Source organism: Populus alba, chromosome 11 (genome assembly GCF_005239225.2).
Source record: "Populus alba chromosome 11, ASM523922v2, whole genome shotgun sequence".
NCBI lineage: Eukaryota > Viridiplantae > Streptophyta > Magnoliopsida > Malpighiales > Salicaceae > Populus > Populus alba.
Window position 1 is genome coordinate 21,514,319 of NC_133294.1, and position 13,566 is coordinate 21,527,884.

At 33.2% G+C, this 13,566-nt stretch overlaps 2 protein-coding genes across 2 annotated transcripts; both read left to right on the forward strand.

Annotated features, from left to right (window-relative positions):
- The first annotated feature begins 4,590 nt into the window (after positions 1-4,590).
- LOC118040762 (large ribosomal subunit protein uL6) lies at positions 4,591-6,147 on the forward strand. The gene is made up of 3 exons (XM_035047790.2): positions 4,591-5,072; positions 5,629-5,751; positions 5,929-6,147. The coding sequence occupies exons 1-3, from the start codon at positions 4,701-4,703 to the stop codon at positions 6,013-6,015; spliced, it is 582 nt and encodes a 193-aa protein (XP_034903681.1). The 5' UTR covers positions 4,591-4,700; the 3' UTR covers positions 6,016-6,147.
- A 148-nt stretch (positions 6,148-6,295) lies between these two features.
- On the forward strand, positions 6,296-9,869 carry LOC118040759 (WAT1-related protein At5g64700-like). The gene is made up of 5 exons (XM_035047785.2): positions 6,296-8,570; positions 8,656-8,914; positions 8,991-9,149; positions 9,225-9,376; positions 9,501-9,869. Exons 1-5 carry the CDS (start codon positions 8,374-8,376, stop codon positions 9,676-9,678), a joined length of 945 nt encoding a protein of 314 aa, XP_034903676.1. The 5' UTR covers positions 6,296-8,373; the 3' UTR covers positions 9,679-9,869.
- The last annotated feature ends 3,697 nt before the right edge of the window (positions 9,870-13,566 follow it).

The window sequence follows — 13,566 nt, forward strand, 5'->3', positions numbered from 1 at the left end:
TAGTCCGATCCGAAATCTAGTGGACTCAAAATCCAAAACGATCCGTATTAACTCAAGTACTATGTCAAAACCTAATCATTAAGCCATTTACTTTTTTTAAAGAATTTTTTTATAATATCTTCATTTTGAATTTAAAATAAAATTAGGGTTAACCTCCTGACCCGAGTTTTTTTAGATCGGATTTTAAAACTCTATCCAAACCATGTATGATAACTATGATAAATATCGCTTGGACCAGTCCATGTTGAAGTAAAAGCATAAAAATAAAAAAAAATATGCTAACCTGAGCCTGACAAGATCAAAATCTAATCATCAATCCATTTGTTTAAATAACATTGTTTTGACTCTTTTTTATTAATTTTTTTAGAAGTAATCCTAAACTCTAAATTCAAGGCTCAAACTTAACCTGAGTTGAGTTTTAATTTCAATTAGTTTTGATATCAACTCAGTTTATCCAAGATGATACATAAGATTGACTGGGTCAAACTTGATCCGAAAAAGGTAGGGTCAAGACCATGAAATTTAAAAAATTAAAATGATGTTATTTTAAATAAAATAAAAGACTCGGGTTTAACTCACAAGTTTACGTAAAGATCCAAATAATTTTTCATGTCAGGTTTTATATCCCAAATCATGTAAGTACGTGCTTAGTATTATAGTAACTCATGTGGTTGTAATTTTTTTTTTAAAAAAAGTTAAAAATTATGACGCGTGTTAATAAAAACAATTATACCAAAAAAAACCCTAAAGCTCTGCATGCCAGAAAAGAAGCTAGCTCTATGATACCTTGAATGACAAGACAAAAAACAGTTGTATATAATATAGGTAAGAAATAAATTCTACATAGTGATGACAATAAAAGGAAGAGCATCACACGAGATAAGAAGGAAGTAAAGGATCAAGGAGGGCGTGAGAAGAAGAAAGAGAATCAAGTGCCAAGTTCACTGGCGCAAGAAAGCAGCTGCCCACAGCTACAAGATAAAGGAATGAAGAACACGAGGGTATCGTTAACTGGTCAGATAAAGGGATGAAGAGCACGAGGGTCCTCAAACTTTGTTTTTTTTTTTTTTTTTTTTTAAAGATTATTAGCTTGAATTTTATAAATTTTAAAATTATTAAAAAATTATATAATATTTAATTTTAAAACTCATAAAATTAATTAAAATATATAAAAACTGATCTAAATACCATTAAAAAAATAAAAACATAAAAACATAAATTTAGATGATGATGTTATGGAAGTTGGTGGTAACATAGATATTTTTTGAAGCTCGCTAGTTTGTGGTTGTAATTATTTTTTAAATAATTTTCATGTTAAAATATATGTTAATAATTTTTTTATTTTTTAAAAAATTATTTTTAATATTGCACATTAAAATGATTTAAAAAAATTAAAAATATATTACTTTAAAGATAATAAAAAAATTTTAATTTTTTTTAAAAATTACTTTTAAAATACAGAAATAAACAATACTTGGTGAAAAAGATTTTGCATTTCTTGTCGTTTTAGGCCATCGATAATTGACCGACAAGTAGCTTTCGCTTGTATTAATATACACTTGTAACATTGTTTATTGTCTCAAGCATGAATAAATCAGCTGGTGGGCCTGGTATCCCGTGACTTGCCTTTGTCGAAAAAGAAAATGAAGGGAATATTTGTTTTTGTACTCAAAAATGTTTTTTTAGAGTATTTTTAAAATTAATTTTTATTTTAAAAAATATTAAATTAATATTTTTTATATATTAATATTAAAAATAAAAATAAAAATAAAATAATTGAGCTTTGAATTTTTTTTCTATTTTACTCTATATAAGATTATCTATCATATTCTCATTTAATTTTTTTTCTTAGTATTATATAAGATTTTTTATCATTTGATTTTTTTGATAAAAATCAAAACATCAAAACAATTTGAATATTTTTTTTATATATAATTTTTTTTATTTTAGGCTATTTGATAATTGAGTTTTATGATTTTATTCAATTTATTTTTGTATGGAAATACCCTGTTATCACGGTCTAATCACATATTTAACGTTCTAATCCGGATTGATTCGAGTTGATTTTTTTCATTTTACTTTTTTTTTGTTGTAATTTTTTTCATTTTATTTACTATCATTATATGTATATTTTTTATTTCTATTATTAAATTATTCAAATTTATTAAACCCAATTAAATAAATAACTTGTTTGGATTGGCCTGCAACACGTAGCGTAGATTACCTCTCTAGCACAACCTAGTAAAATGAAGGGAAAAAGCAATTTTACCAAGAATGAAAATACTAAACGAACATATGTAAATTTGATGGAATTTTTAACTGTGATTGAAAGTGAATGAATGAAGTGATTATATTATCTAATATTGATTATATTTTAGACAAAATCGATAAAATAAAAAGTTTTAAAATAATGGATAATACATCCACTTTAGTTAATTTCGGCTAACATGCTAAAATTATAGGGATAATTTTGAAAAAAATAAAGATGGAAGTTCAATTTTCAATTGACTAGATGTTTTTAAAAAATAGTGCTTAGCTAAAAAAAAATTAATTGAACTCGAGTCAACTAAGCAAATCTTACAATGCAAATTATGCTAGTTATCAGATGCAATAAGTTTTTTATACCATAAATTATTTTTCATATAATTGTACGACGATAAAGTGTATGAAAATTTTTTTGTGTTAAACAATTTTTTTAAAGGAAAAAAATTGTGATAATTATTGATAACAAATTAGGAAATTGTAATTTTTTTTTTAGTTTTGAGCTAAATAAAAAAAATAGATTATTAACAACAAAAGGTGAATTTGTATTTTTTTAAATAAGGGACATAAAAAGGTATTAAACAAAAAAAAAAAACAAAGAAAAATAAATAATAGCTCGAATGCCTCGTATTAATCCATTAAACTTGTTATTCAATTCATTAACTTAATTAGATTTAATGATTTATCTTATTAATTTTTAACCCAAATATAAAATATATATATATATATAAAAAAAGAACCCAGGCATGTGGGCCTAATGGCCCAACATGTCAAGGTATTAAAAAACCATTTCAGCCTACATGCTTCGACCTATATATATATAATTATTGTTATTTCTCAATGAAGTGGATGACTTGTCCCTTATCTTATTTTTTTTTTTTTTTTTGAAATAAGATGGCATATGGCACATCTTTTGTTTTACATAGAATCTATGACAAGAGGTCACTAGAAAATGGGGCATTGGTTTTTTTTTTTTAGAAAATTATTGTCAATACATTTGACCGAAAATATTTTAAACATCTTGATAAATTTATATATGTGGCTTTAAAAAAACCTAAAAAAATTATTGCGCGTTTGATCTGCCTCCTCAGGCAAGGAAAAAAAAAAAAAAAAATATTTAGGTGAAACTCTCCTTATAAAATGGAAACCATTGACAACAACTTCATCTATTTTATGACCAAAACAAACTTGGAAGCTTCCTTCGCACATGCCTTGTCTTCAGAATCTGTCAGACAAGGAGAGAAACAGGAGAAAGTGAACTCGAAAAAAGAAAGTGATGGATCACGGACATGTTCCTCCCTTCTTGGATAAAAATTTACCCAATCAAGCTAAACGACATCGTGTCTTGTCCATCCATTTTCTGCACATCTCTTTTCATCCTACCGATAGGGATATGGACACTGGTCCTCACGTGTTCGATTTTTTTATTTTCATATCATATCTATTATTTACTGGATAATAAATTTAAATTTCATAATATTTATCTGTTTAGTTTTCAGGAATTCAATAAATATACATTATTTATTGTTAATTAATAAAAAATAAAATAATTAATATATTTAAAGTATATCTATATATATATATTAAATGATAAATATCATCCACACATATACGTTTTATATTAATATTAATATTAATGTGTGTGTGTATATATAATATTGTATTAAAAACAAGTTTCAAGTACCAATATTCTTTTTATTATTTATTAATTTTTAAAAATATCTATCCATGCAGTCGGTGGGGTCGGTAATTATTTACCAAATCCACCGATGGGAGATTCCAATGAAGTTACTGATGGGCCCACGAGTAAACCCAAATTCAGAACCGCGGAGGCAGCCAAATTTCCTTGGGTGCAGAATTCAGGTGACTCTGTCCTTGGGCCGTTTATGCTGAGAGACTAAACGTCTGATGGGCCCACGAGTGAGCCCAACTTCAGAAGCAAGAAAGACATGCCTGCTAGCCTTCCTAGATGCAGAATGCACCACGTCAAGGTCCAGCCCAAAGCCCAGCCTTTTAAGGATTTTACTGCTGATGAGGCTTTGCCCGCAGCATCATTATATTAGGGAAAAAACAAACACTTTAGCCCAAGACATTATTGTGGATTGAAGCAAGACTTAGAGCATACAACATGGTTGCCATTACCTGTGAGACCAGAAGAAAACATAATAGAAACAAATAAAGGAAGAAAATGCGGGCTAGTATGGGCTGGGCTTGAGAAAACCCATCAAGCAATTTCAAACCGGACCTGCCGATAGGGCTTGAGAAAAACCTATTTCTTAACGTTGACATGTTTTAGGGTTTGGGGGCATTTATTAACACTCTATTCTACTGAAAGCTGCCGCTGTTATAAAAACAAAAAATTTATTTTCTTAGGGTTTGTGGCATTGGAGAGAAACTAGAGTTGAACAGAGCTGCTAGCCTGCTACTGCTCAGGAACCATGAAGACCATCCTCTCTTCTGAAACGATGGATATCCCAGACGGGGTTAAGATCAAGATCAATGCCAGAATCATCGAAGTCGAAGGCCCAAGAGGGAAGCTTACAAGGAACTTCAAGCACTTGAATCTTGATTTTCAGCTGATCAAAGACGAGGAAGGGAAGAGAAAGCTCAAGATCGATGCCTGGTTTGGGTCAAGAAAGACCAGTGCTGCTATCAGGACAGCCCTTAGCCATGTTGAGAACTTGATTACTGGGGTTACTAAGGGCTACAGATACAAGATGAGGTTTGTGTATGCTCACTTTCCCATCAATGCCTCCATCGCCAACAGCAATACTGCCATCGAGATCAGGAACTTTCTTGGCGAGAAGAAGGTAAGATACTTTTACTACTTTCGAGAAACCCATTTGGTCTTTAAGGCCAGTGTTACTGTTTGATGCGTTTTACTTAGAGAATCTCATAATTTTCTTGATGTTGGGTTTAGAAACTGAAAGAAAGTGAGTATTTTTTATTTTATTTTATTTTTTAATTTTAATGTTCAACTATTGACAATTTAGCTGGTATCTGATGCTGGTAACTGATGGTTTATGATATTATTCTATGAGGTTTGGTTATTGGTAGCTGATTTTGGTGTTGTATGATAAATAAACAGAGAATGCAATTTTATTGGATTATCAGTTTTGATTTTGAGACAAGTAAAGGTAGTGAAATAATGTTGTGAGAGTAATCTAAAGGAAGAATATTCATTTGGTTTTGCTGTAGTTCTGTGTTGAATTTTTGTCAATGGATATGAATATGACATGAGCTGTTGCCAGTCAGCAGTGTTGTGAATTTTATTCATGTAAAAAAAAGAACTGGTTTTACTTTTTGTGGATGATTTTTTTATTGATGGTTCAATTTGGAAATGCTGTTTGTGTTTGGTTACTGAAGGTGAGGAAGGTTGACATGTTGGAAGGCGTGTCTATTGTTCGGTCTGAAAAGGTTAAGGATGAACTTGTCCTAGATGGCAACGACATTGAACTTGTCTCCCGGTCTGCTGCTTTGATTAATCAGGTTCGTGTGTGTGGTGTGCTCGCATTTGTAGCAATACATACCTGAATGTGCACTTTTGTATCTGAATTTACAATTTTGTTTGAAAAACTTAAGAGTACCTTATTTTGTAAATGAATCATGCATGCCCAGCAACTTCCATTTCTCTTTATTTGCTGACCAGGATTTTTCATTCAACAGAAATGTCATGTGAAGAACAAGGATATCCGCAAATTTCTTGATGGGATCTATGTGAGTGAGAAGGGAACCGTTGTTGAGGAAGAGTGAGTCAAGGAGAGGAGCAGTTTTAGTTCTGTTCATCAAGTAGTTCTCTTCATGTTCAATTAATACCCTGGATGCTAAGATGTTTTATCGATGTTTTGTGGAGATTATTTTATAAAATTTTGATTGTTCTGCCTATGTTTTCAATATTTAGTGTGCCATGGGATTGCTCTTTTATTCTTTTTTTGGCTACCAGCACTGATGCTACTATTCCGAGAGCTTGAACATCGCTGGATATTTTGGAATGATAACACCAAACTAGACGACCAAGTCACCAATATTTTGATTGTGTTGCCTATGTTTTCAATATTTAGTGTGCCATGGGATTGCACTTTTATTCCTTTTTTGGCTACCAGCACTGATGCTACTATTTCCAGAGCTTGAACATTGCTGGATATTTTAGAATTATAACACTAAACTAGATGACCAAGTCGTCAAAATTTTGATCGTTCTGCCTCTGTTTTCAATATTTAGTGTGCCATGGGATTGCTTTTTTATTCTTCTTTTGGCCACCAGCACTGATGCTGCTATTCCCAGAGCTTGAACATTGCTGGATATTTTGGAATGATAACACCAAACTAGACGACCAAGTCACCAAGTAGCTTTGGTTCTATTGCTGTAGACTTGGAATGTGAAGAAAGTTGATTTGTATGTTTAATTGTGGTGTGTTTCCTTCAAGATTAACTGTCAATGATTTATCATAGTGCCTCGTGTTGGCGTGAGAGGATGTTTTAGATTACTTTTGGTGGATCAGAATAAAAAATAGAAAAATTCTTCCGATTCGTGCAGCAAAAATTTGGATCCAGTGGGTAACAGCAGGCTTTATGCTAAGAAAGTGCTCCATAACCAAAAGAAACACTAAACAGAAATGAGAAAGTGATCAGACCTAAATCAAAAGAAAGGTAAACGTCTAACAATTATCTAGAAACATCAAACCCAGCAAAATAAAACATCTTTTAAATCACTTCTACAGTTTCTCTATACTGCACTTTGTGTCAAATTTTGCAAAATCTTTATAGCGTGAGATGGAAGTTTTTTCTGGCTGCTGAAATCAATTTTCTTTAGAAGTTAAAAAAGAGAGATCTGGACAATCTTGGAGCGAGAACGTAACTCATGGAAGAGAAGGTGGGATATTCATCTTGCTTCCCTTGCATATTGTGTAAGCCTCAGCTTTCCACACGCTACTTACCATCACTAATATTTATATCCTCCTTTTGTAGTTCGTATTCAATTTATAACCTGCTTGAACGAAATGTAGGGTGTGTTTGTAGCTGGGGCTGCAAATGGAATCCAATATTGGTGAATAGAGAAGGAAGGGCCTTTTTACGTTTCCATGTTTTCTCCACTTGCATTGCTTTTAACTGCCCATCTCCTCAGTATTTGTCTGGGCTGAACGATTGAACTGAGGAAGGTTTGTTGCTTTCAAGTGAAAGAGACAAATAGCAATTATAACCACACTTAGGTTTTTCTTATGGTGCACCCTTCTTAGTTTGTTTCTTATGTTTATTGTGTTCTTTCCTCAGTAAATTGGTAGGTATTCTGATTGTTGGAGGTCATTATGGTTTCCTGTTGGGAAGAAGCAAGGCTGAGAAACAAGAAATACGTAATGGTGAATCTCCAGCCGATAAAACTCCAGATATTGAAAAAAACTGACTGTTTTCTGTGCTTCCGTGTTTCTCTAATATATGAAGTAGTGTGGCAAGTTATATCTAGTAAATTGCTACTCAGACTGACAATAAATTTCCTTTTCTTTTCCTTTGCTGTCAAATTCTCTCAACCTCTAATGTCCAATTTTTCCTTTTATTCTTTATGTATAATAAAAATATTCTGCAGCATGACACTGACGAGTCCATTGCAAAGATGAAAAAGAATTGGATGCGCTAAACTGATTGTGAATTCCACTAGCTAAAGAAAGAGGTGTCTTTCTTCCACACAAGACAGAATTTATTACAGAAGAAGTGGCTGAGATTGATCCTTTGTTTCTATTTAAAGGGGAAAATGAAGTGTTTTCTCGTCAGTGGAAGCAATTCATAACCATGCAAACCTGGGCTCCATATGCAGCGATGTTACTAGTTCAATTAGCTTATGGAGGATCTAATATCCTCATGAAAATTGCTCTTGAGAAGGGACTCAATCAAATAGTATTTGTGGTTTACCGTCATGTCATTGCAGTGATTTTGTTGGGCCCTTTTGCTTATGTAATTGAAAGCGTAAACAAATAAGATTGTCGATGCATATATTTGTGGGAAATTAAGTTTTTTGATGCCTTGATGTACGTCTAAGCATATAATATGAGTACTAACAGAATGGTTTAAGACATCATGGATTCCTACGGAGAATACAAGAAAATTTGTAATTTTTGGAATGTATTTGCAAAGCAGGAAGCAGCGCCCTTCGCTTTCATTGTCAGTGATCATAAAGATTTTTGTGCTTTCATCACTAGGAACTACCATCCATCTTAATGTTTACTATGCTGGTTTAGCATACACTTCTCCGACAGTTGCAAGCGCGTTGAGTAATGTTATCCCGAGTTTGACATTCATCATGGCAGTTTTACTCGGGTATGTATGTGCTCAACTGACCTTATAATGAATCAATTTTAAGTTCACCAGATCAAACTTATTGATTTTCTTCCATCTTACTCAGGATGGAGAAAGTGAAGACTGAAAGCCCTAGAGGATGGGCTAAGATGTTGGGCACGTCTATATGCATAAGTGGCTCACTGGTTTTTACCTTCTGGAAAGGAGGATATCTGTTTAAAAGTTTTGAGAACAGAGCATTGATAAACATCTATAGCACCAAAGGTTCTGCTGGTGAGCACAGGCATGCTAAAGAAAACTGGATTAAAGGTTCTGCACTTATTCTTACCAGTCATGTTGCGTGGAGTGCATGGCTAATTCTCCAGGTAGTCATTCGTCTGTTTTATTCGAAGCAGATATGTTCATCAAGGTCTTTCTGATAATTCTCACCTGCTCTCTCAGGCTATAGTTTACAAAGTCTATCCAGCTCGTTTATCGCTGAACACTTTGATTTGCTTCTTCGCATCAATCCAATCTTCTTTTCTTGCGCTGTTTTTTGCAAGAACTACTGCAATATGGAAGCTGGACTGGAATGTGCAGCTCCTGACCATTATATACTGTGTGAGGGTTTCTGAGATAACTATCTAACTTTGAGACTCCTAAATTGCTTTTTACTTATGTATATTATGTTTATAGGGAGTTGTGAACTCAGCATTAGGCTACTACCTGCAAACCTGGTGTATTAGTCACAAGGGGCCAGTTTTTGTAGCTATGTTTAGTCCACTACTAGTTGTCATTGTTGGACTATTCTCAGCATTTGCATTTGCGGAGAGACTTCATTTGGGAAGGTGAGCTATTCAATTCTAAAGTTTCTCCACTCTTCTCGTTCATCAGTTAGATACAGGTTGCCATTTCAAAACAATTCAAGCTGTCCATTCTTATATATCAGTACCATTATTTGGCATTTCCCAGCTTGATAGGAACAGGCCTCATTGCAGTGGGTCTCTACTGTGTACTGTGGGGTAAAAGGCAAGACAATAGCGCTGCTCAGAAGCCTGATGAAGGAAGAGGCTTGGCTGATGGTGAAGCATTGGAAATTTCCATAAATGACTACCCATTGACAAATCCTGACACAAGCGGAAGGAAGTGAGGTTTCAGACTTGCCTAGACTAAATGACTAATTCAAATGCAAGACTGTCAGCAATTATCAAAGTGGCTTTTGAAGTCTCAGTGGTGTACTGTTGTCGAGGAAGGATGATGCGACCTAAACTATTTAAACTAGGAATAAAATCAAACAAGAATACAGAAATCATGAAATTAAAGTGATTAAGGAACCTTAAAATTACTGTATATTCTTAGTGTGTGTGTGTGTATATATATATATATATATATATTTTTAAGAAACAGAACCTTTTAAAACTTTTCGACCTCGACTAGTTATAACCAATCAATCCATTATAAAAAATAGCGTAGAAATTTCTGGTAAAATTTAAATAAAAAATTAAGCAAGATGATTTGATATGCTAGACTTCTTTTTTAATTTTAACCTGTCGTTCTTGTTCATAAACGTGGCATTTCATATTATCTAATTGCAATGAATCCACCTTCGACTATTTACATCCTTCAGAACCACCTGCATCAAATCAATTATCAAGGAGCCATTCCAGTTGCATCAACATGTTGGTAGTTCCATTCAAGCTATTTTTCTTTAAAAGTTTTTGGGTTTCCAAACATTTTTCAAGTATATCATCTATTGGATATATGCTAGAATTTCTGTTTTTAACTTCTTAGAAGTTCTGTTGTGTGATGGGATTGCCTTTTTGTTTCCTTGCTGTGATGATGAGGGAAAAAGGTTAGACTTGAGTGAATGCTTTTTTTTTTTTTCTTTTAAATTTGAAGAACCCTATTTGACAACATATTATAGACTGTTTTCGATGAAAGCTCAGGCAGTTGGGTTGTAATCGTTGAGAAAATAGACAATACTTTACTTAGCAGTGTCTTTGGCGTTGGCAGCTTGAGCTTCTCTGTTGTACTCTTGTTTTCTTTTGAAATGACCGGTGTAAGAACTCTCATGATTCTTGTTATTCCATTTCTCAATTTCTCATACACGATAGCTGGTTAAGAGAATCATATAGTTTTTGAGCCACCGGTTTGCTTTAGACTCGGTGGCATGATCGTGATAGAGTTGGCAAAAGTTATCTTGGGAGCTAAAAAAGTTAGACATTGGTGTCAAAAATCACCCAGGAACCCTCAAAACTACAGTTGTCAAAAATCACTCAAGGTTTTCTGGTGTTCTGATGATTTTGGGGATGATCTTAGATTCTCAGTGCATGCCTATAGATCACTCAAGGTTTACCAAATTTTTAGGGTTAAATGGTAATTTTTGTCAAATTAGAGGACCACATTAAAAGTTTTAAAATTTCATAACTATACAGTAATTCTGTCTATAATTCATATGTTATTCTGTTCGGAATCTTGGAATATGCTTCAGGAATTAATTTGTAATTTTTCAAAGTTTGAGGGACCAAATTGAATTTTTATCATCTTCAACCTCAAACCTAAAATTTTCACAAATGACTTACTATTATCCCCTGATTTCTAACACAAATTCACCATTCAAACAAAATCATAACTCAAAATCATCATTTTTATCTATAATTTCTCAAATTCAACTTAACAATCCATTGCCCACAATAATCAACCATATAACATTCAAATTAATTCATCAATAAACCCTAAACACAATCCTCAAAACGCTAACATTCATCAAAACCAAAATTTAAAGTTTAAAAAACACATTTATACATTTATAAACCTAAATCTTACCTCTAAACTTATTTCCTCTCAATCTCTTCCCTTTTTCTTTATTTTCCCATCTTTTCTCTTCATCCCTTTTTCTTCTCTTCTCCCCTCAGTATGTCACTCTTAATTTCAGTTCTCTTTTTTGTTTTTTTTTTTTTCTATATATTTATATTTATCAACTTTTATTTAATTATCACAATACCTCTACTTACTCTTTAAACCTCCAAGGCCTTTATTGCCTTTTCCTACTCTTAAATTCAAAACATTACAATGGCTGGGTCTATTCTAATAACAGGAAGAGGAGCCCGTTCCAGTCAGCCATTAATGGCAAAATCCTACGGGCTCTGCCGGATTTCCTTGCCGCCAAGGTTCTTTTTCTCAATGTATTTAAGCGTGTGGTGGTTAGCCGGTAGCCATCACAGCCCATCAATTCTTCTTGCCGTAAATCAGAAGGCAAACATAATTAACACCGGCCGTGTTCCATCTGGCTTGAAAAAGACCCCATTGGCTAAAACATTTACGGGGCAGACCAGAAATCTCTTCAAAGTTCAATCATTAACAACATCTGTTTCCAGAAATTGAAAGAAAAGGGATCCTCGAGGCTGAGCCACGCTAAAACCAGCAGCTCATATGCGATCAATCATGGGGTAATACACAGAACTTCGAGCTCCTGACGCCTTGTTCTTGAAACTTGCTCTTAGATTTGAATCTAATAGAGAGAAAATCTAATCACTACTCAAACGTCCGACTTTCGAAGAATTAATTGAACCACCAAACTCGTCATGGGCTAGGAGCATAAGAGACGACGCACTAAATGATTGCACTTGCTATGGCTGCCAACAAACAGATGACTTGCCAACATGGGCACGGCATGGTTCTTCAATACGGAAGGCTCGATGCCATACCCTTCAGAAAATTTGTCTTCAGTACACAACTGAGTTGAATAATAATTAGATGAACTCCATCCCACCTGGTACTGTGCAGTTGCCATTGGAGCAAGGCAATTCCACTGCTGTTTCCTTTCCCTGATAAATTCCTTGATGGGTAAAACACTACAATTGTACATGTAATTTAAACTCTCGTCAATTTCAGCGCCTCTATACCACAGAATCTGAAGACCGCTCCAAATTAACTTCTTGGAACACCTAGCAAAGATTGATGTATATATGGCCTAAATAATTGTTATAATATTGTTGGGTTTGGCTTGCTTTCTGCAGGGAAAGGCTATAACCTAGTTGTAAGACTTGGTTCAATTCGGTGAGTCAATTCAATAACCAGCTCATCTAGAGCTCGACCAAGCTAGGTCGAGTAAGTGAAAAAACTGAGTTTTTTTTTTTAAATAATATAGTTTCAAGTTTTTTTTATTTTAAAAAACACATGAGTTGACCTAGCTTAATTTATTCACTCAACTTTCTAACTATGATATATATAACCTGATATATCGTATTATTAGTGCCTTATATTAATTATTAATGCCATATATTACCCTGATTAGTTCAACCCTAGCCATCTGTTGTTTTCTTTGGTTGTTACATCGTTAACCTTATCAGGATTCATTTAAGAGGTGACCATGTGCAGCTTACATCAACCCTAGTACATGTTATTATTATTATTTTTTTGATAATCCAGAATGTTCGGGTTAGTTTACACGCACTACAATTAATCTCCGGCCTCATTAAACACCCTGCAAGCCCAACAAACAAGTAAAATGCCGCAAGAATAACATATATGCACAAAGAAAATTGAACTCGAATATAGAAAAAAAAAACAAGTCCCGGAGGTCACGACCTTAAGTGCCCCTAGTAAATGTTATTTGTTTGGACATGTTTATGATCAAAGCCTATGTTGTGAGACCATGGTGAGGCTCTATCCTAGTAGCATTCACATTTGTAAATTGCCTACGGGAGCTTGTAGAGTTTGACATCACCATTAATTAAGCAACAAGATTTTTAGCTTCACTACTATTAATCTCCTTTCTATATCGGGTAAAATATTATTGATGACATGTATAGATGATACTACATTGGTGTTCACATTTTTTTTAATGTAAAAGAAGTTGTTCCAACGTATTTTAAAGAAGTGAAAAAAATTATGACTTAAATTATAAATTTTTCCGAGTCTAATAAGTTGATTTTATTTACTTGAATAATTAAAAAAAGACATTAAATGAACCAAATTAAAAAAAAAATGATTATAATAACATGCACTTATCAAAAGAAAAAAAAATAATAATCAT

Coding starts and splice junctions, on each gene's coding strand:
- LOC118040762 (XM_035047790.2), top strand. CDS start 4,701: ATGAAGACCATCCTCTCTTCTGAAACGATGGATATCCCAGACGGGGTT. Junction 5,073..5,628: donor ACTTTCTTGGCGAGAAGAAG/GTAAGATACTTT, acceptor TGGTTACTGAAG/GTGAGGAAGGTTGACATGTT. Junction 5,752..5,928: donor CTGCTGCTTTGATTAATCAG/GTTCGTGTGTGT, acceptor TTCATTCAACAG/AAATGTCATGTGAAGAACAA.
- LOC118040759 (XM_035047785.2), top strand. CDS start 8,374: ATGTATTTGCAAAGCAGGAAGCAGCGCCCTTCGCTTTCATTGTCAGTG. Junction 8,571..8,655: donor ATCATGGCAGTTTTACTCGG/GTATGTATGTGC, acceptor CATCTTACTCAG/GATGGAGAAAGTGAAGACTG. Junction 9,150..9,224: donor TCCTGACCATTATATACTGT/GTGAGGGTTTCT, acceptor TTATGTTTATAG/GGAGTTGTGAACTCAGCATT.